Source organism: Engraulis encrasicolus, chromosome 10, assembly GCF_034702125.1.
Source record: "Engraulis encrasicolus isolate BLACKSEA-1 chromosome 10, IST_EnEncr_1.0, whole genome shotgun sequence".
In the NCBI taxonomy this organism is placed as follows: Eukaryota; Metazoa; Chordata; class Actinopteri; order Clupeiformes; family Engraulidae; genus Engraulis; species Engraulis encrasicolus.
Window position 1 is genome coordinate 29,884,732 of NC_085866.1, and position 26,305 is coordinate 29,911,036.

The 26,305-nt window shown below is 40.3% G+C and overlaps 1 protein-coding gene across 4 annotated transcripts; it reads right to left on the minus strand.

Annotated features, from left to right (window-relative positions):
• Positions 1 to 250: 250 nt before the first annotated feature.
• LOC134456929 (P-selectin-like) lies at positions 251 to 26,086 on the minus strand. 4 transcript variants are annotated; one of them, XM_063208583.1, is made up of 10 exons: positions 25,904 to 26,085; positions 15,086 to 15,265; positions 14,369 to 14,548; positions 13,460 to 13,639; positions 13,170 to 13,352; positions 12,961 to 13,008; positions 10,256 to 10,285; positions 5,899 to 5,917; positions 5,520 to 5,621; positions 251 to 1,799 (listed from the first exon to the last, which is right to left on the minus strand). In XM_063208583.1, the coding sequence occupies exons 1-9, from the start codon at positions 26,010 to 26,012 to the stop codon at positions 5,540 to 5,542; spliced, it is 1,011 nt and encodes a 336-aa protein (XP_063064653.1). In that variant the 5' UTR covers positions 26,013 to 26,085; the 3' UTR covers positions 251 to 1,799; positions 5,520 to 5,539. The 4 variants fall into 4 exon arrangements, with proteins under 4 accessions (XP_063064653.1, XP_063064654.1, XP_063064656.1 ...); XM_063208584.1 differs by lacking the exon at positions 5,520 to 5,621 and having other exon boundaries at positions 25,904 to 26,086; XM_063208586.1 differs by lacking the exon at positions 15,086 to 15,265.
• Between the last annotated feature and the right edge of the window lie 219 nt (positions 26,087 to 26,305).

Genomic DNA, 26,305 nt, shown 5'->3' on the forward strand with positions numbered 1-26,305 from the left:
GTACTAAGAATGGTTGAAAGAACAGAAGAAAGGTAAAACTCAATTATTTAACTGAAGGAGAGGTATTTGAAAGTGACCTTATTTCCAGAAAACGTGCAGTATCTCTTCAAACCGGTTCAGACACAACATGTACATAGGCCTACAGATTGCCATATGTGTGCCTATGGTAGCTATAGAATCCTGTCACTTTCAAAACAAGTTATTGGTTACAGCATTTCCACTGAATAGATCATGTCAATTCAGACACAGATGAAGTTCTATAAAAATAATTTAATTCAATTTAGAGACAAGACACACGCAACATAGGCTAACTGCAGATCCAGACCGATGGATTTGAGAGAAAATGGGGGGTCATGCGACCCAAACACAGATAATTACTTCATTTACATTTACTCAAGTCAGATATGAACAGGGCCGGATTAAGACGGACTGGGGCCTGAAAGATACAGGTTGCTCTGGGGCCCCGTGGAAGGCAAGTTTGGCAACAAAATTGTATAGGCACTGTCATATTTATGGGCTAGGAATTAAGCATAACTTAATACGACACATGCATTTTTCAATATTCAAACCGGTCACAATTCCGCAATATTTCACATTCAGCCAATCAGGGCCCACCTGGCAGTTGGGGGCCCCTAGGTTGCAGCCATATCTAGCCTGTGAATTAATCCGGCCCTGGATATGAATAAAACAACAAGAAGAAAACCAAATAATCTTTCGAAAAACAAAAGGGTTTTGCACCGAGAGAGCGAAGGGCCACAGCATGGCCCCTGCACTTCGGTGCTCGGGCCCTTAATATACATAAAATCAGTGCAATACTTGGTTTCTTGACAATATTGAAATCTAAAAGTGCAACTATAACAAAGATGTGACAATGACTGATAATTATGAAGTTGCATCTACACCAGGCTTTGAGTGGTTACTTGAAGGCACAGCAGCTCATGCTACAGACCAGTGGAAGGCTCAACACTAATATCTCAGGGGGACAGAAGGCCTGAGGGGCTCGCATACCTGGCCACAATTTTGTGAGTGGCTTTTTTCAGAAAGTGCGCTCAACTCCAAAATGTCTTCGGGTGCAAGCGAACAGATTTGAACATTTTTTTTTGTAGAAAAGCCGCGCACTCAAGTGTAATTCTTGTATTTTATTTTAGCGGATTGACACTAACTTTTTTGCTTACCGGCCATTTTGGTTAGTGATTTGATAATGAGTCACTAGCCATTCGGCCTTCTCACTAGGCATAGTTTTCTTAACCAACATAATCGCTATGTCCTGGTGTAATTGAATAGATAGGCCAATAAAAGGCTATAATTTTATATAATATAGGCAGATAAAGCATAATGTAATATAATATATAGCCTAATATAATATAGCTTAATATATTTAGCCTAATATAATATAGTATAATATAATATAAATTAGAATGAAGAAGGCTTAGGCCGTCTTTCTGTCATGCTAACCCACTAAAATGAAATGCATGAATTACACACGAGAGTGCAGCCTTTATACAAAATTTTGTGAAAGCCTTTTCTGGAGGCTCTCATGAATTTCTTTAACAATGACAAATCAATCAATGGGAAATGCAACATCAGTAGCAACGGCAAAGCACAACTGTTAATGTTACTTTCCTTAAAACCAGGCAAACGCACGCACATACAAACAAACAAACAGCCTGCAGTACATTCATCACACCACTGTCATCTGTGGCTAATTGGGTTGAAGGAGGCGGAGATGAAGTACTGTATACAAGCGTCCAAGAGGGAACATGATGGTATCTCAGGAACTAATACGATTTTTCTTCTTCCTACGGAAAAAAACATAACAGTATTAGTCACTCATTCTGTGCAGGGGCATAAATGTGTATATCATTTCACCTGATTACACCTGTTAAATGTGAAGTGTAGGCTATGACACCAGGTAAGCTCAGGGAGAGGCAAGTTCAGAGGTAAGCACATTTCATACATGTCTGCTTGGATTTGGACATGAGCACACCTCTGCCATGCGAACTCAAATCATTCATTACGCGCATTGCATTGAGCTACTAAGGCAAGGCATACTAACATACTGTCACAATATCAGTATATGCTCATGTCTTGGTGATCAACCTCACATCCTCCTCTTTTGCTTGTGGCCTTGTGGTGCGAGACAACAAGTCTTTGACAATATGGGTTTTTATTCAAAATCTATCTAAAGCACAATTTTGAAATTCATTTTCGCATATGCAATTGGGCCCCTTAAAAGTTGCTCTGCCTAGGATGACAGCAGGGAAACAATTGTTTTCTCCACAGAGGTTTGAATGATGAAGGAATGGCACTTGCTTTTTCAAAAGCCATCGTTGAAGCCATGCTACTTACAATGTTCATAACTATTTTAGTCTGATGCATCATTCAGTGACGCAAGTATTTCCCAAAACCAATGTTCGGACAGTCCTTTGAAGTTTTCATTTTTAAACAGAGTAGTTCAAGTGATTTACTTGGGCCAGCCTCTGAGTCACTGGACTGTACAGTATAGTGGTGCGTTCATGCTGTACAAGTAAGCGGACACAAGGAAAGTTAGTAAATACAAAAACTGTTATTTGGGCATTGCTGTTACAGAGTAAGGACATGAAAGTGTTAAAGATTTTCCAAAGCTACTTAAGAGCTCAAGAAATGTTGAATATTAACTGCAGATGCAATGAGGCAATTTTTCAGTCGGCCATTCCATCAGCATGCAATTAACACATTCACTACCAAGTCACGTAAAAATATGTTTTTGCCTCCCATGCGTTGGCTCCCAAACCGTAAAATTAAGTTTTTTTTTAAAGGTATTTCTTTTTGAATATGCAGATTAACTAATCTTTCAGAACGACAATTTCTCTAAGCACACGCCTTAATCTACAAAAGAATGGCTTCACCAGAATAATATTGAGGTTTTGGATTGGCCCAGACAAGCCAAAGGTGCTGCAGCTAAGTATCAATTTAAGGGTATGTATATTTATGCAACCATGTTAGTTGAAGTTTTTTATTTTCTATTGTTTCCCTTTAAAGCTTTATGCTTGTTTCTCAATTGCATTGTACAGGTTAATAGTTTAGATTGAAGGTGGAAAAAGCTGTGAATTTATTTGTCTTTCTGTCATTTTTTTACATCACAAAAACCTGACATTTGAGGAGGGGTGTGTAGACTTTTTGAAGGCACTGTAAATCTGATATGTTAGTTTGCACTTTGTTCAAACAGTGTTTCAAGAAGGAGGCCGCACCTTGCATAGTAGTGTTTTTATTGCACAGACGCGTTTCGGCGTGTGCCTTCTTTATTGCACAGACGCGTTTCGGCGTGTGCCTTCTTCAGTGTGCGCACTGAAGAAGGCACATGCCGAAACGCGTCTGTGCAATAAAAACACTACTATGTAAGGTGCGGCCTCCTTCTTGAAACATTGAATTTGAAATTTGGGCCAGCACCCTCAGAGATTTAATAATTAAGAGTGACGCCTGCTCCAAGAAGAAAATTGACTTTGTTCAAACAGCAAATTTTCCAAATGTTTGAAAAATGTAGAGTATTTGGAATGGATGCTTCAACACATTCAATACCAGCCGTTTTTTTAGAATTTTAGCTGTAGACTCCTAGCCAATTTCATCATTTTCTGAACAGCCACCGAATGTTTAGTTTTCAACCCACAGACGCATGTCAGGGCTTGTTCGAAAGCCCAAAAACTCAGCTGTCTGTATATTTTCTATATTATTCCATTCCGAAGTTATTCCACTTTACGCGAGCACTGGTTTAGGTAGAACAAATTGTTGAGAAGTGCAGTTCGTGTCGCAACTGTCGCTGTCCTCAGATTAGTGCTGAAACGGAAAATGAGAAGAGGTAACCTTATATTTAGCCTATTTTTGAAAAAAGTAATGCTCATTAAATAGGGAAGTAGCCTATCTATCTCTTCTCATGTTTTATCGGTTTAATCCCCTCAAATTAGCGAGGCAAACTTGCTGTCTCCGTTCAACCAACTTTATCAAAGAGCACTCGCTTTCTCGCCTGTCTCTCTCTCTCTCTCTTGCTCGTGTTTGGCCAAAAGCCGTTTCATCCGGACCTGTGCTGTTAGCCAAATAGGCAAGCCAGAGGAAGTTGATTAATCATAAATAAAACTAATGTGCAGGCTGGCTTTTAAAAATGGTCTTCATCCCATTCATTGACTAATGCAAGTTCAACATGAAGGAAAACTGCCCCTCGGTAAGTTGCACCGTGCGAACGCATTCAGCATTCAGCATTCAGCTGTTAATAGGTTGTGCTTTCTGTTTTTAGAAGTTTAGAAGTCACCTGCGTGAAACTGTAGGCTAGCTTACAAACCCCCATTAGGACTCGAATCCGTGTCCGTGGCTGCTGCACCGTGGTCCTGACCGGACCTCAAATAATTCAGCAAGCCTTTTTAAAAAGACGAATAGCCTATTCAAAACAAAAAACATGTAGGCTATGCATAACAACTTGCATGTAGGCCTAATAGGCTGCACCTGGCAGGCTAGACATCGTGGACTGGTGCGCTCCGATAGCCTATCATAAATGATTTGTAATGACAATGAACGCATATGAACAATGCGGACAAAACTTTTGCAGTAACCTATACTTAAAGGATAAACTGAACAATGTAAATATCTCCATCCTCGAAATTTGTTATCTGACTGCCTGCTGTTCTATTCCATGCTGCCTTTCATACCGAGGTGATTTGATGACGCGTCAAATCAAATCACCCAGCAACGTTCTAATGGCATTTGTAGTCGTTATTTTTTCTTCCGGTGATTTGATGACGCTTCAAATCACCATAACTAAAACAATGAATATCTTTTATATTTAATATAAAGATATTATATCCAGTGGCAGCATAATCCCCTGTCATAATGTGGTCTAATACAGAGATAGGGCACAATATTGTTTGAAAGGTGAATTCCGCTTTAAGCAATATGACACAAGTGGGAGTGAGGTTGGTCTGGGATACCCTCACGGGTGTGATTCACCTTCAGACACGAAGCCACAGGCTTCAGGTTGAGGGTATTCAACAGTGATTTCTACAGTGTTTTCATTTAATTTTAAATGATCACATAATTACCTCAAAACAATAATTCTGCTTGACTTTAACAACTGATATGTTGTCTGTACACAGTGTTCTACCTTATTGACATATTCAATGTTATGAAAATGCCAGCATGTTTATTTTATTCACAAAACACCAAGTGTCCCAACTTTTTGGAATCCACTTGTACTTACAGTACTTATTCCTCACTGTCCTGTGAGTGTTTTAATCGTATGGCCAATAAAAATCTGATAACATGCAATTGGTGGTATTGGTTAAAGCAGACACTTTTTTCTTAAGATTCTAGTGAAGATCGGATCATATTTTATGACCAATTTACACTGAAATGTAAGAAGGTTGAAATGGTGTACTATTTTTTTTTCTCCTACTGGCACCATACTAACGGTATTTGATAGTGGCTTTTGAAACGTTAAAGAAATCATTCTAGGTTTGCTGTGTAGCTTAGGAAATGCACCCTTATCCACTTACCACTGGTGTTGTGCATTTCATCACACAGATTCAGGGTCAGTATTTAACTTAATACTTTCCCTCTTTGGTGCTTGGTCAATATCCTTGTTGTTTTTTTTCTTCCTGAGGCCAAACAGAAATGTTAGAAAAGACAGGATGGGCACAGTAACAGCGTTCAGCCCCCTAACATTAGGCTACATGCTGTGGAATAACACAATATTCCTACAATTAGTTGACAAGAAAAGGCAAAGGGAATGGAATGGGTTGCAGGGGAAATAAATAAATGTAGCAATTAGTCAAGTTAACACAGTTTCTGCAGACCTCCCTACTGCCGCACTTCTGTAAAGATCAGGTAGAGAGAGGAGGGGAATATAGTAATTTAATTTAAATGTGATCTTACCGGAAAACGAACCACCAAACTGAGAAGAGAATAAAATAATATATTGTTAGAATAATCTTATCGAGAATGTTGATTCAGCTTGTGTGTTTTTGATGTGCATTCCGTCTCAAACAACAAATGAACCAACTCTTGAGTTTATAATGTGTGAGAAAGACATAACGAGTTGACATAACGAGCCCATGTTGAGTGCCGCCCCATAATAACACGTTTTTTGGTTTTTTAGACACTAATGCAACTCTTGTGTGATTTGGGTAAATCTGTGATGAACTAACTGACATAGATCATGAAAACTCCAAAGTCAAAACTCCCACAAAGTCACTTTTTTTAAATATTTCATCTCGTCACGTCAAGTCTCGTGGAATAGGTAATCAAAACAGGCAGTTGCGCCAATGTGTTGATAGTCATGGGACATAGCACGGAAGGACTTAAGAACTTTGCTGCCATCTATTTCTAAAGTGGAAGTAAATATGGAAAAGACAAATGTCCTCATCAGGAGAGACTAGCAGCAGAGAGTGTTTATGGGTAGTACGAGAGAGGAATCTCGCCACTTTTTCCGGGTGGTACTGTCCACTAAGTGGCGCCATCCAGACAGCGCAGAGGAGCGCCAAGGAGCGCAGAGGCTGTTAGAATGAATGGGGTCCATGGGACTCATCCACAGATGCTGCCATTGCTTTGGGAGAGAATTGGTATCGTCGTTTCATTTTATTTTTCCCAAAGGCAGGATGAATTATCCTTTCAAACAGCACTTAGTTTGAATGTTTAAACTCTCTGGATCTTTGTAAAATACGTCTTTATTGTCAATATGACGTCACGAGTGGCTTCACACACTGCGTTTGGATTGGTCGGCCGGCTGCATTGCTGTGATCACGACGGCCGTAAAGCAATTTTGTTAGCAAGATGCTAGCGGAGCCCGACTCATAAATGCCAATGTTGTAAGAAATCAGAAGGACATAACTCTCAGGTTATTGTACATTTCATTTACATCCACATTGGTTTCTCAGAACTTACAATAATATTGTCAAGTTTCAGCCGACAGCGAGCACAATTGTCAGTTATTAGCGCCAGCCTTATGGGCTCTGCTGTCTCGACAGCGATCTCTAGGTGAACTGCAGGCATGGGTTGGAGGGCGAGATTGAACACTGTATGTAAACCATAGAGGTAGAAAATAACACTAGAGAGGACACAGCAATTTGCGACAGCACTGGGAAATGGCAGCTGGAGCTTCCCAACTTCCGTAGGTAGTGTAGGTACTTTCAGGCAATGCAAGTCAATGGAGAACACGCCCACCCCTGTCAAGAAATTAACTAAAACTGTGTAAATATGAAGGAACACTTTAATCAAAGACCAGATTTGAAATGTCAGGCTACATATCTACTGAAATCATATGAGTCGATAAAATACATTTAAAAATCAAATAATATCTTTTATGAACATAGTTAGCAACACACTTCAACTATTGTCCTTGTATAGTGTGTTGATGGACATTTTCACATGATTAAGCCATTTTTGACAGAGGTGAGCCTCGTTCTCCGTTAATTTCCATTTCTCTGACCTACCTACAGATAATGGCCGATACAGATTGCCGTAAAAAGGGGGGCGGGGTCCTCTCTAGTGTTATTTTCTACATCTATGATGTAAACCCACTGTGCTAGCAGCTAGCCAGCTACGCCATCAGAAGATATGGTTGTGAAAATGGTTACATACCGCCATTCAGACATACCGCCATTCCGACATTAAAGTCTTATTGCAGGAATCATTTTTCCGGCTTGCAGGAACTGCTTTTCAAAGATCTCAGACCCTACCTTTCAGGGCATTTGGACCGTGACAAAATGATACACTGATCCTGTAATTACACTGTCCCGCTCTCCACTTTCCGCTCGTGTCGCAACATTGTTGCAGATGTCAAATAGAGTTAGAACGTTGTTCACGTGTAAATGGCTCTGAATGGCAATCAAATACTGTCGTAATGGCAATGTCAGAATGGCGGTTGCCCCCCTGTGAAAATTACTACTGATCCAGGTGTCTTTTTTTCATTCATATAGTTTAATTTGAAGCAGCTGGACTTCTTCTTGGGGTGTGAATACAATTTCAAATTGAGGAACTAAATGTGTTGAGTCATGCAGCACATATGCAACAAAAAACACTATCTCTGTTTCAAGGACAAAAACAGCTATTTTTAACTAAAGAAATCCTCGCTTAGCTTGTGCTAACTTGGGAAAGGAAGCATCTTAGAAGCTACAGTTTTCACCCACAAAAAGCTGATTCTCAGCTGGCACTCAAGCGCTAACATTGGAAACAAAGTGTGGCATTCAATGTGTTACATATGCATTTATATCACTGATTCTTGAGAAAGTGGCTAAAACATGTCTCAGCAATAAACTGCCAATTCTGTTGAAAATAAACTACATTTTCATGAACAAAATGAATCCAGGTAAAGACCCAGGGGTCTGTTACACAAATGTACGGTCGTTTGAGATATTTAAGTGTAATTTTATTACTTTTCATGGCTATAAACCTGCCCACACCCTGTAAAAACAGCTGTCCCAAGGACAGACATCATTTCAGAATAATTTCAATTGACTTAAAATGTAAAAATCACTGATATTATTGAATAATATCACCATGATGTGAAAGTCCATATTGAAGTGGTTCTGCAGATATGCACATAGTGCGTGTAAAGCAATATTTACTACTATTTTCTGATTGCTCAAAGTGTGTCCAGCATATTAGTCACCACCGTCAGATTTTTTTAAAAAGACAATAAAATCAGGTATGCACAAGGTCATTGTCATTACTTAGGACCCCTTTTCAAACCTTTAGCTCTACTGAAGCTCCTGTAAGTTTACTATTTTATCCTCAATTTGTTAATTTGTTTGGACACTGGTACTGTCCCAACCATAAACTGTCAACACCGTCGGGGGTTTTAATAGTATTATGTTACATTAATGTTAATTATATATACTTTTTCAGAAGCGGCATGAAGCCCCTAAGAAACGGAGAGAAAACGAAGTGGCTAATGTGAGCAAAAAATGCATAATATGTAAAAGAGTGTTTTTTTGTCTCACACCGTCAGATGTCACCACCGTCAGATTTTGTTCCGCTCATCATCTTGTTCCATATTTTACTAAATTGTGCTGGTTAATGAAACATTACCAGACATGTTAGTAATAATTGTGACCCAAACTTATACTCTAGCCTCCTCTGAGGTGCATTTGAGGAGTTTATTGTCACAAAAACTGACGGTAGTGACATCTGAGGTAGTTCACAAAAAAGCACGTGTTTTACATGTTTTTGACAAGTTTTAAGAATATGCTTCCAATAAGTATCTACAATTATGTTGAATTGTAAAAGTAATTCACTTAAATACAGTAAACATATTTTTTTACTTCTAATTCTGTCTGACGCTGTTGACAAAACCAAGAAAGAGCCCATTTTATGAAAAATGTAAAACATGGGGAGCTTGGCCAATATCACTGCACAGCCAAGACCTTCATCTACGATAATACACCTCTATATTTTGGATTTGAACAACTTAAAACCTGTTTATGCCACATTTTCTATAATCTAGACCTACTTCCAAGAGTATCTAACAAGTGGAGAAAAAAACACACGCAAAAACATACTGTGCACACACAAAAATAAAGTGTTTATGCTAGATGTCATTGACTTGAGAGGGCTATTTATTTTGCTAAATGTAGGTAATAATTAGGTCACTTTCACCACCCTCAGATTACTGTCACCACCGTCAGTTCTTAAGTCACCACCGTAAGAAGGAGTTTTGGACATTTTAAATGAATGTGCTTACAAAATTTTCCTTTGGAGTTGTTGAATTATCAAAGTAATAGCAAATTTAAGCCTACACGAATATTTGTGAAATTACAAAAAAATGTTTGGTCTATTTAGGCATCAAGTAAGCTTTGTCTGACAGCACACATTGTTAAATTAGAACACATAAAACAGTATTAAAATAGAATGAAAGTGAATTTTCAACATTTAAAGGCGTTTGTGTGAACCAAAACACACACATAATCACTTAAAAACTCCAGATTCATATGCAACCAAATCAATACACTTTTTATTGCTTTAAATTGTGTCTGACGGTGTTGACAAAAACAAGGTATGATCGGAGAAAAACCTGATTTCTGAAAAAATTCAAAATGGGGAGATTGACCTTGTGCATTTCTGAAAAGCCAAGACCTTTGTCTACGGGGATATAACATATTATTTTGTAATTCACTTCGTTTTTTTTCTTTCAAGTTTACAACCTGTTTTAACCACTTTCTCAAGAATCAGTGATATATTAAATAAATCAGAAAAATGTGCTGGACCAGAGGTTAGATAACAAATCATCACTTACCAAGAAAACCACCACCCAGGAGCCCAAGACCTGTTGGCAGAAACAAAGTTGGTTAATTTGCTGTTATGCCTGCTATCATCATATGCAATAATTAATGGGGTACCCCTTCCGGTTAGCTCATGGGACTTAAAAAGTCAAAAAAATGTGTCTGGGCTGTAATGGACTGATAAAAAACTATTTTCTGATCCACCTCGCATTCCCTCCTAGATCACACATGCTGTACCTTAAAATTAATGATGAATGAATGGTTTGATTGTCGACTTCACTTGTCAAGCGATTTGTGAGTTGTGTGCGTGCATCGCTCTTGATTCCTCAGTAAGAATTACCATTTACATGTTTTGGTTATTCTGGAAACAAATACACTATGGAGATAATGTGCGATACGTTGAATTTGGATTTTTCCACTGTTACAGTGTTTGTTTAAAGATGCACTGTGTAGGACGGTGGCCAAAGTAGGTATTGCAACTATGCTGCACATTGAAACCGTGCTGTCTACTGCCAAGTTTGATCTCTTCATGCATATTTACTAAAGAATGACTAATATTTACTATTAGGACCAAAGTACAGTACGTTTTGCAGCTTAAAATTTATATTTCTGGAAATTCTAAATGGTTTACAATGGAGAAGATCCCCAATGTGCAATTTTCCCAGTCATAATGAATACATAGAGTTTGATGGTGGTGTTAAATATTCATGAAAAATGTAACATTTGTGAATGTAAATTATGGAAATAAACCACTAAAAAAATGAGACAGTGTACCTTTAAACGAAAAAGGGCAAAAATGGTAAGGACAAAATTATTACCCCCCTGATCATTAATAGTCAATACGGTGCCATTTATGAACAGGCTCTCTGATTCGTTTTTAATTAGGTTGGTTGGCACATGTCCTACTAGGGATTTTGGCCCATTTCTCCATTGCGAAGGGTTAAGATGGTCCAAATTGCATGGGTGTTAAGCATGGACATTCATTTTGAGCACTCCTCAAAAGATTAAGGTCTGAACCACTCTGTGATCATGGCTTTAGTAACCTTGAAGAACACTTTGACTAATTTGAATGTAAGTTTTGGTTATTATCTTATTGGAGGGCCCAGAAAAGATCTTTGTTTAATCTATGTGCATATTTGTGCATGGTCTCCTGCAATCTTCTATCATAGTCTTGTTTTATCATTCATGGTGGGTACACCCAAACAAGGTTTCCTGTGCCTGAGGTTGCCCCAGCATGATGCTACTACCACCATGTTTAAGTGTGGACGCCATGTTACCAAGGTTTAAGGCAAATAATCCCTTTCTTCGCCGAACAGAAGCAGTATTCATACGTCCAAGCAGGTCCAATTGAATCTCATCAGATCAAAGCAGAAACTTCCAAATCTCATTTTTGACTTTCAAATGTTTACATGCAAACCTCAACTGGACTGATATGAACCACCTTCAGTAAAGGAGCTCTGCTGTGATGATGGCTCAAAAGCCCAATATGATGATATGCCCTTACAGTAGTCTTTCTTGAAAAGAAAACTCCAGATGATGCTAAATCGATAACAATCATCTAGGCAGGTTTGAGAGTCTGTGGCAAATGTCTATACTCAGCATCCATGCAATCTGGACATACTAGAACAATTTGCAATGGAGAAATGGGCCAACCTAGTAGGGGTGTGTTCAAAATATCGGTATCGGGATACTGTATCGTGGGCCTCTTTACGATACACAGATAGATACGATACACAATATTTCATGTGCACAAAGAATTGTTTTTCAAGTTGCTGAAACTGCATCTGACAGTTGCTCCTTGCTATGCAGTAGGCCAACTGCTTTGTAAAGGTCGTGTTTTACATGCACTACAATGTAGCTGTTGTTCTACAGGAAAAACAAAAAAGTAACAGTTGATTATACACATGTTATGTCTGTTTTCTTAAAAATGAAAAAAACAAAACAAAAAAAAAACCCTTTTTTAAAAAAAAAGCTAAAATATGGGGATATTTATCGCTTTGAAGACCAAGTATCAGGATGCACATGTATTGCAATATGTATCGTATTGTAACCCCTGTATCGGGATGTGCATGGTATCGTGAGATTGTTGCCAATACTCACCCCTACAACCTAGTTAACAACTAATGACACAAAGCTTGGCGTAATTTTCGATTCAGAAAGTATACTGTATCGACTATTAATGATCAGGGGGCTAATAATTTTGTCCTGGTCACTTTTGCTCTTTTTGTTTAAACCCGTTGTAACAATTCAAAAATCAAAATTTAACGTATTGGACAATATCTCCATGTAGGTGTGGTTGTTTCCAGAATAACAGAAACTTGGTAATAATGGTCATTCTCAAGAGAGATGTTTAATTTCAGGAGGGGGGCTAATAATATCGCCCTCAACTGTAATAATTTGGACTACACAACAGAGGTCGCATGTCTGACGTGCAGCCACTTCAGCTGCGTTGCAGCAGTAAGGCTGGCTGTGCACCCTCGGTTCACGTCAAAATGAGTGGCTTTACGACGCCAATCCAAACCTTTAAAATTCAGTGCCATCATGTGAAATCCAGAGCACATGCCAAATGGAATCAGGATTTAGCTTGACTCTCTCTATTCACTCCCATTTAAAATGTTGTGAGTTGAAGCCCCATGCTCAGGAAGTATAAGGGTGTGACTTAGATGCAGCATTACTAGAGAGAGCATTTTAATCCGTTATGATCTGACCGTTGACCTACCTAATGATGGGAGTAACCAACTTAGCAATTTTTTACGCGACCCTGAATCTGAAACAGAGAGAGAAAGGGGGGGTCCAAGTTAGTTGTCAATTAGTCATCACATTATGGAGAAAAGCAAGTTAAAGAACCAAATAGAAAGAAAAGAAAAAAAAAATCAATCAGTCAAATCCCAATCGCCATATGACAATAGTAACTATATTATGGCTGACCTTCTTCACAAACAGGAGGTTCTGATGACCAGTGCCCATCAGGCTGGCATATTATCTGATCGTTCCCATTCCGATGTGTCCCATCTGGGCACTCATACTTCAGGACCCAGTTAACTGTGTAAGGGCCACCAGCCCTGCTTACGATGACAGCATTGGTCTTCTTAGGCTCAGGACATGTCACCACTGTGAAAAATACCAAACAAACACACAGACAAACAGAAGCATGGATTAGAACTGAGGACGTGCACATTTTCAAATCTGAAGCCCCTTATACTGCAGAAGTTTCAGACCTTTGCACACTGGAGGGCCAGAGGACCACTGCCCATCAGATTGACAGTTCAACGTAGAGCTGCCGGCCAGTGTCTTTTCATCTTGGCACCGATAACGGATGATTGACCCAGGTCTGTAAGGGCCTACAGCCCCCTCAGTAATAGTGGCATTTGTGGGCTTCACTGGGGGACATATGATCTCTATAGAAAAGAACAGCATGATGTAATTATCACCACAGGTTCAAGCAGCAATTCAGTATTTTACACTTTAAGCCCTGTTTTCAGATAGTTTGTGATGAAATCGAGTGGTTACATCACAATCTTAAAACGGGACTTTATACAATAGCTAGATCCGGTCGAATTATTTCACAAATTGTGATTGGACAAGAGGCGTTCTACACGTCACTAGGAGTGAGGGTATCCTCCAACACTCTATGAATGACTCTTCACATCTAATAATCACTCCGCGACCAAAGATACAAAGTAACCGTAACCAACGTGGTGCGCGTTGTGCAGCAACCAAAGACAATAACTGGAACTATTTTTCCGGAGCGGAGGAACAAGCAAATAAACAATCAAATAAAGTAATTAAAATAATTTAACATTTCTTTCAATTAACTAATTGTGTTAGCAAAGGAACTATTGTATAAAAGCAATATAACACTTGTGGTCGTGAGGTTGTTCTGGGACACCCTCACGGGTGTAATTACCTACGGCGAATCACACCCGTGAGGGTGTCCCAGAACAACCTCACTCCCACTCGTGTCATATTGCTTAATTAGGTGTGAAATGCCAAACTGCAGGGTTTTTTGTTTTTGTTTTAATATAGTATGTTTAACCAACTGCCAAGTCAATGACCCATGGCTTATACTATAGAGTGTGGCTATTATGATAAGGTCTGAAGTTCTTTAAAAAGCTGAAGTTTCAGACCTTTGCACACTGGAGGGCCAGAGGACCACTGCCCATCAGATTGACAGTTCAACGTAGAGCTGCCGGCCAGTGTCTGTCCATCTTGGCACCGATAACGGATGATTGACCCAGGTCTGTAAGGGCCTACAGCCCCCTCAGTAATAGTGGCATTTGTGGGCTTCACTGGGGGACATATGATCTCTATAGAAAAGAACAGCATGATGCAATCATCACCACAGGTTCAAGCAACAATTCAGTATTTTACACTTTAAGCCCTGTTTTCATAGCCTGATAAACCAGACTAAATGTGGATGTCTGGCCTCGATGCATAATACATCCGAAGATTGTTGATGAGAACAACCTTCCCTCAAAACCCTGCCCGCTTTGATTCAAAACACATCTTTGCGTTGTAATTGGTTTGCCAGATTCATGGCATTCTGGCTTCATTGAATCATTATGCGAGGCCAGACCCACCCGTAGACAAAACATTTTGCCGTCCAGCGGGTAGCGCTGGTTCACCAGGCTACTGTTTTCAGATAGTTTGTGATGAAATCGAGTGGTTACATCACAATCTTAAAACGGGACTTTACGTGTGAAATGCCAAACTGCGGGGTTTTTTGTTTTTGTTTTAATATAGTATGTTTAACCAACTGCCAAGTCAATGACCCATGGCTTATACTACAGAGTGTGGCTATTATTATAAGGTCTGAAGTTCTTTAAAAAGCTGAAGTTTCAGACCTTTGCACATAGGAGGGTCAGAAGACCACTGTCCATCAAGTCGACATTCCAACGTAGACCTGCCAACCAGTGTGGCTCCATCTTGGCACCGATAACGGATGATTGACCCAGGTCTGTAAGGGCCTACAGCCCCCTTAGTAATAGTGGCATTTGTGGGCTGCACTTGGGGACATATGATCTCTATAGAAAAGAACAGCATGATGCAATCATCACCACAGGTTAAATAAGAAACACAGTTGTGTTTAAGTTACTGCCCAGCCAATAGCCCGTGGCTCATGCTGTGAAGCTATGGCTAATAGACCCACACCTTAAGCAAGGCCAGTGTATTTGTAAATGATATGTCATGCACAGAGGCAGTTCAAAAGCAAAAAATACAGCAGATGACAGATGAATAAAAGGACAACAATGAACTTGCAAGCACTGTAAGTCAGATACAATTTTGGAACTTGACTTAATTCCGGAAAGGCACTTGAACTTGAATAGAGGAGTCCACACATTTAAAATCCTTTTTTTCTTTGATGTTTTAATATCCCATGGCAGGATCAAGTTTTGTCCATTGTCTTCACATAGTTGAAACATGATCCTGCCATGGAGTAAAAGCATTCAAGACAAATTCACCACAGCCATGTAATTTTTTACTAGCCTGGCTCTCTGTGCATTTCCACACAGCTTTGTGACCTTCACTCACTAGGTCTGTCCTTGCCACCAACATACATGCCTTCAAAACAATTCTCTATTCATCTTTTAAAGAATCAATATGTGGTCAAGTCTACAATCCAGTTATTGACACAACAATCACTTTAAAAAGTTCCAGATCAGAGAGCTTCCCAAAACTAAAAACATAACAAACAAAACTAAATTAGATTTTTGGCAGCTTAGGAACATAGCTAAAATGAAAGACTTTGTATTTAAACATACCTGGAGAAATTAACCCATGCTTTTATTTCCTGTAGAGTTAACTATTGCAATGATCTACTTAAAGGCCTTTCCCAGAAAACACCCAGAAACGTGCAACTATTCCAAAATGCTGCAGTTGCAAATCCAACCAAAACAAATAAGAGAGATCACGTCAATCCAGTGTTTAGGTCAAAACACTGGCTTAGAACTGAGTTTAATACCCTTCATTCTCTAGAAGTCACTTCATGGCCTATGACCTACATATATTGCAGTTATGCTAGAGCGATATCATCATGACGACAAGTAAATTGCTGAGTCCGTAGAAGACCACCTTAGTCAATTTAACTCCAACCTGCTTAGGGCTATTGACGCTGTAACTCCAACCAAGTTTGTAGTAAACCTAAAGTACCCTGGAGATGCACTACAAGTGTGATAACTCATACAAAGCGGATTCCAAAAAAGTTGGGACACTTGGTATTTTGTGAATAAAATCAAAATGCTGGCATTTTGAAAACATTCAATATGTTAATTAGGTAGAGCATTGTGTACAGACAGCATATCAGATGTTAAAGCCAAGCAGAATGATTGTTTGGGGGTAATTATGTGATCATTTAACATTTCACCCTCGCAACAAATTCCAAAAAAGTTGGGACAGGGCCAATAAAATGCTTTTTATGTTGGATAAGACTAAACACAACACAAGGAAGGAGACTTAACATTTAAATACTTTGACTGATGGGATGATTTTATTTTTAAAAAATACATATTTTGATGTGCGAGACATGATTTCAGCAGCTCAACTGATAAGTGTGTTCTTCGACTTGTTTACCTTCTTGTTATGCTTAATACGTGGCATATCCTCACTGCAAGAAAACAATTTTGTCACCTGTTTACTCTTATGATGGAACCACACCGTTGGAACATAGAAGAGATTGAAATTGGCCACCATTATGGGGCAATATCTAAAGGCTGTGCTCCAAGATATAATGCCTTGGTAGCTATGCATGCTGTTTAAAGTCTGTATATGTCATTCAGCCCTCATTTTAATGCTCTACATGAGTAAGAAGACCATAACCAAGGCATATCTGCACCCCTTTACCATCATATATGCAGTCTTTCAGACTGACCACTAAATCAAACTGAAGTATTAATTTTCTTCATAACCTGGAGGGTGCATGACTCTATGATTTAAAAAAAGAATGAAATATTTTCCATTCTGTAATCAGAGGACAGTTTCAAATGTCTCCTATGTCCATCTAGAATGAGCTGTGCCACTTGCAGCACTGTTTAATGTGTGCATCATGTGCCTTAATCAAGTGTTGTGTTTATGGTCATTTTTTCAACAGCTGTCATTGTTGGAGTGTTATAGTTTGCTTATTGACAATGGGTATGTCATCATCTCATAACTCGTGCAATGATTTCACAGAGATCTACATTACAGAAATAGGCCTTATATGCCTGCAATTTTGAGAATTCAATCTTTCTGTGTAATAGATCAGTAATTAGTCCCTCAAAATCTTCGCTTCTGAGTGCCACAGCCTCTCTGTGATGGTATTTTATCTGTGCATTCATGTTGGCAGTCAATATAGTTCCTTTCAAAATATTCCTCCTCGTGTTATTTTTAGAATTATTCAACTATTACAACATTTTTTGGCCCTGTCCCAACTTTTTTGAGATTTGTTGCACGAGTCGAATTTTAAATGACCACATATTTCCCTCAAAGCAATGCTTTTGCCTCATTTAAACTGTTCCTTTGTTGACCTTGTGCCATTTTGCATCTTATGCATGTATTGAATGTTTTGAAAATGCCAGCATTTTTATTTTATTCACAAAATACCAAGTGTCCCAACTTTTTTGGAATCCGCTTTGTAAGAGATTATGTAGGAAATCAGAATGAAAATGGCTGACCGAAACTTCAAGAAGAAACTCAGTACTTACAATTATATATTTATTGATCCTAACTAGGTTATCCAAGGATAACTGTTTTTTCTAATACTGATACAGATATTAATAACACATGCACTCTAATTACCACTTCAAAACAAATCAACTAATTCCCCCACACAGCTGCCAGCAGAGTTTTTGTGAACTGAAAAATTTAAGAATTAAAAAACGGCTTTATTTTCATCGCCTTTGATTAGGCTTATTTACATACATTCTCTTTAAACAAAAAGTGTGTTGTATTTTCTTTTCTTTTTCTCAAGCAGATTGAATAACAGTTCTTCATTCCTCTCTGAAAATTGTGTAGTGGTATTGTGCTATACAAATCTTATTTCTATTGCTACTGTATATAAAACACAATAATTGTTGTAATTTTCTCTAAATTTCAAGTCTACTTCCTGCAATTCGAAAATGAATTGCAATTCCACTTCATGTTTGGAACTTAAATTCTAAGGCATTCAAATTCAAGGTCATTCTCAATTCCACTCAATTTTGTACAACCCTGATCGAAATAGTTCTTGCGAAAGGAGGATGTGGTTTAAAATAGCAAAGGGAAAAGATAGTAACAGACAAGCCAGAGACTTCTATCTTCACACTTCCAACAGGAAGTCTTGTTGCTGATAGTGAAGCAGTTTGTTTCTTATGCGCAAAAAGCATTTGTTGGGTGTTCAACACAAGAAGTGTTGCACAAGGTATGCAGACAGGACCCTAAATTAAATTTTCATCACCAGCCAAAATGTTTATCTTACTAGCCAAACACACACTCACTAATGGGTAAAAATGGCTGGCAAGTTTCCTTTTCTACCAGCCAACCTCAATTTTCACCAGCATTGGCAGGTGGTCATTTAGAGCATTGTATACAGATACATTGGAAGAAAGTATACTGTGTGTTAACAAGAAATGCTTAAGGTGAAAAAAAACACATTTGTCTCATTTATACGCAGGAATATGCTTGAAGCAGAACATGTGTGTGCGTGCACATTGCATGCACAAATGCATTGGCTTATTTCATGTCAATTTTGCCGTGTTAACTCACTTGAATACAAGGCGTGCAAGTGCATGGTGCAATATTGACATTACTGCTAGGGGCGCTCTTTTGAACTTCCATGTTGCGGTCATGGAGGAGTCAAATAATGGCATTTTTAATGGCATTCATTTTGCACACGATTGTATGCGTGTGTTAAGTCACACAGAAAGCCTATTCCTGGGTCAATTCCTCCCTGCACTGATAGATCCGAACCAGTCACATGGTTAAAAGCTGGGCTGGAGGATCTTATATACTTCAAGCCTCAGACCGAGGCTGGACCAATCTCAAGGACAAAACCCAAAGACAAAACACAACAATGCAAAGAGTGTTCAGATCTGTGAATTGGCAAAAAACGTTATCACGTAATCATGAATGGACAATCACACCAAGAAAGAATTCAGCAGTATATCTGTATGTGGGATATTGTTAGTTATTCAGAAACGCTGAGTTGCACATTTTTTATGGCTTGAGAGGGGAGTGAGAGGAACCCTTCAGGGCCACCTTCCTGAAACATCAACTACTGACTCCAACATCAGAATTAGATTTTAAAAAACGCCTTTGGGAAGTGAAGTTTTGCACTTTTTAATGTTGTTATAAAGTGTGCGAAATTCCATCTACCACAGCAAGCAGATTAGACAACATTGCAAACACCTACAAAAGGGAATGGGTGGCCCTAGCTCGCTGCTTCTGCAACACAAGACTATTTGGAAAGAACGCACTTCAGCTTCCACTGAAGTCAGTGGGTCCTGGACACAAACAGGAAAAGGCCCCGCCTGTTGTTTGATCTCAAGGAGTCCAGGGACATCACAGCAAGAGCTACAGCAGTGGCCGTACGAACAGGGCGCAAATGTAGGGCCCAACCAGAAATCCCAGACCAGGCTGCCAGCAGGATACAGCACAGAGAGGTTACAGGGAGAGTGCAGGTCGACCAGGCTGGAGTTGACTTTGGAGAACCACTCTGGTCAAGAGCCTTCACGGTAGCAGAAAAATGTCATGATCGCGGAAGAGGTTGCCCGAGAGGTACAAGAGCAGTGCCTCATCAAAGCTGTGTTCCAGGGAAAGCAAGGGGCATGGACCCGGTGGGAGGACACCATCCACAGTAGGGCTCTAACGATACACTCCACTCACAATTATGTCCATATGACGATTTTTGACCTACGTTTCGATACACCCCACGATTTCTGAAATGTATCTCATTTGAAGTTTGGAAGCACTATTACAATGCATCATATGGTTGTTTTCTGGACTGAAGGATAACAAAATTCTGAAAAGGCGTATCACGATACTGCCTCCTTACATCACAATACAGTATCGTGACTGAGTATCACGATTCCTTGGTTCGATCCAATATCGTTACAGCCATGGGCGGCGCTATTAAGAGGCTAGGGGAAGCTTAGCTTCCCCAAAGTTGTCATAAGAAATAAATAAAAGGAAATTTTAAAATCATGTTTTTTATATCCAGCAATGGAATGTCGCAGGCAGCACACACAATGAACCAAAACGAGGGTTTCCTGCTGAATTGCCTATCCACCTTGTTAGTAGATCTAGTTTCGTTGCGGCGATGTCATGCTGCGGTCAACCAATCAGGTGTCAGTTCTACTGGCTTCAACAGAGCCAGGCGGCGAGGCGGTCTCGTTGCTTATGAAATGAAATCTGGAATGTTTAATATCTCGATAAAAAAATGACCTCTGGAATAAATTGGGATTCCACTACCTTTCATTTTCAGATCATTCGGTTTTTTTTCACCAGCCATAGCCTAGGTCACAATGTTGACATTTTCCTCTTGTAGCATTCGTTATTCAACCACTTACAGGTAGGCTATCTATAAATGGATAGCCTATTTTGGCGAATCTCAATGGATATTTTGACTTCAAGTAACAGGAATTAACAGGACAGAATAAGGTAGGAAATCCGTTTTTCCCCCTGATGTGCTCGCCGAAGCACTAAGTTTACTATTTGTTGGCAATGTTTTTGTCAATGTAGTTGTCTTCAAAGCTTAAATCACCTGTGCTATCCTGTCACCAAGCTAACACCACTTTCAAAAATGCTCCCCTTTCCTGAATTCATGGTGGGCTGCCCGGGTGGTTTAGTTACCATTATGTAATGTGATGTGTGTAGATTCGCTTGTGTTTGTTGGGCATCTGCGTGTGACTGGAGTGACCAGTGTACAGTGCGTGGCAGCGAGAACAGTGTCTGGCTGCGCAAGCTACTTGTAGAACCTAGTAAGCTAACATTTAGCTCCCCTAGACAAGCTACATCCAATGGAAATATTAAGCTAGCTACAACCATCTGGAAAATGTAGTGAACTACATTACAAGCTACCTCAACTAGAAATTCAAAATTACAGCATATTTGTATTATTTGGGCTGCAAAACCGACATCTGATATGTCTGTTGGATATGATAGCCCCATATGATATTTTTGGGCATGGTAATATATGCTCAATCAGCTGGCTTCTTTGCTCTCCGGTCTCCCCACCCCCGTGTGTGCGCATTTTGCATCGTCATTAGTTTTGCGAGTTTGATTGCGAGTTTTGATATCGGTCTGATGGAGGTAGAGTGACCTAGCGCATGAAAATGTCAGTCTGGTGTATGATTTGATTGCTCGAGACATTTTTGCGAGATAATGGTCCATGGTGTGGCTGGCAACTAGCCGTTTTCCTCTCCTGCCTTCAGTGTGTGTGTGTGTGTGTGTGCGCGTGTGTGTGCCTGTCGCGTTTGACAGTTCCATTGGCGCACGAGCATGGAAATGTTCCGTTTTATTTGTTCATCATTTTGTTTCAACATCATCTAATGTCATGATAATATATCAAAAGCCGCGGTTAGGGCCTCGCGTGGCGACTGATTCAGTGCCCCCGGACCCTGATACCACAACAGTTTCTCCGATGACGCCCCCCCCCCTTTTTTTTTTTTTAGCTTCCCCAAGAGTCTTGCTGTAGCGCCGCCTATGGTTACAGCCCTAATCCACAGGGTTGTTACCTGGCAGGACATCTGGCAAGCCCCGCAGGAACGGCTCAACTTCACGGTCAGAGCAGCATACGACACTCTGCCGTGCCCGCAAAACCTCTCCACATGGCTCTGGAGCAAGGACAAATTCCCTCTGTGTGAAAGTGAGAAAGCAGGCCTCCAACATATCCTGGCATCATGCAGAGTGGCACTGTCACAGGGACGGCTCAGATAGTGGCATAAGTGCTCAGGAAGTTGGCGGAGCACTTGGAAATGAGAAGAACCACTACTAATTCCTCTGCAGGCTGTAAAACGCCTAGCATCTAATTCATGCAACCAGGAGAGACCCAGCAAATGCCACAAGGCCTGGGACTGGAGATGCGCTTCGACCTGGACAGGGAACTCAGCTTCCCAAGTGAGATTGTGCAGTCAACGCTAAGGCCAGAAATTGTGATGTGGTCTGTGACTTTCATACGTGTCCTCATCATGCCCCGTGTACGTCAAGCGATACCTATTGTGTTTGTTTCAAATGTAAAATACTGTGATTATTGCACCATTGTTTGCCGCAGCAATAATGCACAGAGATATGGTTGTGTTTTCCACAAACATTAGCCAAGGTTGGTGGAGGATTAGCCAGAATCAGACCCAAACCATTAAAAGGGTGTTGTGCAGTTTCACAAGTGGGGACCCCCTCCCCCCATCTTTAAAGTCAAGGTCGTAGGCCTGGTAGGTGAGCTAACTACAAAGTGATGGGGAGAAATTGGATGGCTGTCTTCATCTTCACGCACAATAGCCTATGCCATTAGTAACAAAAACAGGGGAGGAAATCACAGTTCCCATTACTATTATTGTGTTATTATTAGTGGTGGGCCGTTATCGGCGTTAACGTGCTGCGATAATGTGAGACTCTTGTCGCGCGATAAAGAAAATATGTAAGGGTTAACGTTCGGCGAGAAGGTCGCTACCGTGGAATAGCAGCACGACAGAGAGAATCTTTAGACCCCGACGCGGAGCGGAGGGGTCTTGTTCTCTCCTGAAGTGCTGCTATTCCACAAAGCGACCGACTCGCCGAAAGTTAACCCGCTTATTATAGCCTATGGATATACTTAAATGATTCACACATGGCGGGGACATTTCTTTAGGCCTATTTAATGTTAAGATTGTTGCTGCGCAAAACAAAACAGTGCCGTTGTGGAACACCGCTAGGCAACAGGTAGCCAGGACAACAGGTGTTGTCTATCACAGCAGCTGATTAGAGTCTTGTTGAAAAGTCGCTTTAGCAGTGAAAAGTCTTGTTGCCATTGACAGCGGTCTGTTATAGACCAACCCGTCCGTTATCGAAAAATAACAGACGTGCGAACGTTGGGGAGCCCCGTTGAAATGAATGGAGCATTCGACCGATGACGTCACAACCATATAATAATGCACGTTAATCTGTTCTCAAAATATGGGTTTTGGTATGCACATCACCATAGCGTTCCATTGACAGACGCTTTCAGACTGCGCTCCAGTCGCTTTCTCCTCTCCACCTGTTGCTTCAGCAGACCTACTAAATATGAACAGTGTTTGCATGCTGAAAACATTAATCCCTCTGCCGTGGTAGGTGTTGTGTTGAGTGCTACTCATAGAGTGAGACTAAAGAGATACAATTGTTTGAGGTGAAGCATACATTATTGTGTGTGAGTAGCCTAGCAGCCGACATAGCCTACATTTCCTCTAGCATTGCATGGAACACATAAACAACTTCCAGAAATCTTGCCTGTGCCATAATTGCAAAATATTCCGTGCGATATGCATTTTGAAGATTGTCAAACTGAAACTGCCAATATACTCTCGCTGAATGTTTGTGTTGCATTCGCGCATTTGCGACTCAGTGAGATATTCTCATGTCAGACGGAAGAATAATAAACCTCGCGGTTGTCGCGCTTGATTTTTTTTTTGCAAACTGAATTTCGAGTTTCGAATTTCGAGTTGTAACTCCTCTGGCATTCTAACTCTGAGAACAACTGTCAGGTTTAGGCCAAATTGCCGTGGGCCAGTGCTGTTGGTTCTACATATCCAGTAGCCTGCCTCTGCTGAGGGCTGCTGAGCTTACTGTGCGCAGAGCTCCTCCCTCTCTTAAAGGAGCCGCTGCTCTTTTTAACAGTCAGTGGCAGATTCTCTCTCTCTCTCTCTCTCCTCTCTCTCTCCTCTCTCTCTCTCTCTCTCTCTCTCTCTCTCTCCTCTCTCTCTCTTCTCTCTCTCTCTCTCTCTCTCTCTCTCTCTCTCTCTCTCTCTCTCTCTCTCTCTCTCTCTCTCTCTCTCTCTCTCTCAGAAATGCTGAATTGTTGAGGTAATTTTGTTTAAATAGCCTAATTGTTTGATAGATTTATCTGTATTTGCCTCTACAAGTTATAGCACCGTTCATTTTGAAATTTCAGTATCTTATAACTGTAAATGCTTCCTATTGGACACACTTTGCACATATTGCAGTGTGTTTTTTTTCATCACCAAGTATCAACATGACCATTTTTTGAAGATTAAGATGCATTTTGGATAAAAAGGTTTTTTTTCCGGCATTATTTCGCTAGCGCGCCATTTCTGAATGAGCCATTTTGATATAGATTAATCTAGATTAATCTAGATTAATTTCAAAATTACAGTGAGATTAATCTAGATTAAAAAAATTTATTATTATTATTATTATTATTATTATTATTATTATTATTATTATTATTATTGCTTGAATGATTGAAGCATGTAATCACATGCTTAGCCCACTGAACTAGATTGACTAACTTTTGAATATACTACACGCCAACGGGCTTTCAAACTTTATGGTCTTTGATTCCTCAAACGCATGGGTTGGAACGGTGTGTAATTCTCTCACTGTGTAGGCTGCTCTTTTTGATAGCCTGCCCTACAGCACCGGTAGCTGCTGGCCCAGCTAGACTTGAGACTTGCGCACACTACTTAAATGCTCCTCAAACTATATCTTGACTGCGATGCATTTTTTGCCAAGTCATTAGGAAGACAACAGTTTGGGAATCTTTTTAATCACATGAGCTAGCAAACCGGGTGGCTATTTCACTACCGGATTCAAGAGGTTTCCGTGTTAGCAATGCAAACTCCTGCATTTGAACATTTTAAACAGCAGCCCTTTCCGAAAAGCTGTAGTTTTGGCATAGAATATTCGACTGGGAGATGAGGCGTGCGTGCCAATACAGGTCTGTGGTGCGTGCATTATAACTGTTGATGCCAATTGTTTCTTCTTCTGAGCGCTACGGGAGCATAGATGGTCCAATCTTAGCCAACGCGGAATTCAAGCAACATTGACCGTCTTTTCTGACTGGGAGATTGACACTGTCTGTCAGGCAGTGCATGCGAGGTGGACTCTACCGCATTTAGTATTAGGGAATCGAAAAAAAGCGCAGCTCTCACAATCATGCACTCGAACTCAGGAGCAAAATGCGAATGAAAAGGTTGAAATACATATTCGCACATGTGCGCCCGTTTTATTTTTCTTTGTCGCACAGTCAAACATTTAGGCACAAAATACGACCAATTGGTTAAAATGTACAGCCCTGCGACGGCCACGCTGTCGTCACGGTTCGCAGAGAAAAACCTAGTATTTTGCGGTTCGCATTGCGAACCAACTTTCCGGTTCGCGAACGCAAAAATCTGGGCCGGTTCGCAATTAGGTGCGGGAACGGGCTCCAGCACGGTTCTCAGTCGGCCTGAACGCGCTAAAAGTGCACTGGAGGAGGTGTGACAGGCAAATGCCAAGCAGGAAATACCTGCTTCCCTTCAGATGTCCAGGTGCAGGTGTAAGGCAGGAAAATTTGATCAATATGAAAAGTTCATTGAACACGGCACACTAGATACTGTTACTTTTTTCTGTTTATTTTTTGGAGCGAACAACACATTTTGCCCAGTGCGTCTTCAACAGTATCCAGTGTGTGTTGTTTAATGAACTTTTCATGCCTAAATATGCATTAAATCCCTTCATTTAATTCAGTGTCACTTTACCTTCGCACACAAGGGTATGCGTCCATCCCATCTCTTTGCATACAACTGTGCCAGTTGAACCAGCGGCCATTCTGTATCCCTTCACACACCCATACGTGAGTGTGGCCATGTAACCGTATGGCCCACTGTTACCGCTGATGCGTTCAGCATTTGGGATGTCTGGCCTTTCGCACTTCACCACTGTAGGAGAGAGAGAGACAAAATATCCCCAATCCGCAACATGATTAAGGCAAATGTGGCAGTGTCCTGGGCCTAGTCATTACAATGGAAATCTTTGCAAAATGTTCTCTTGGTTCAACAGTGATAGGTAGTTGAAGACAAACTGAGAGGTCACAGAAACAGTTTCAACACAACGGGATCAACAAGACCATGTCAGTTCTATACACAGAAAATGGGTCTCAA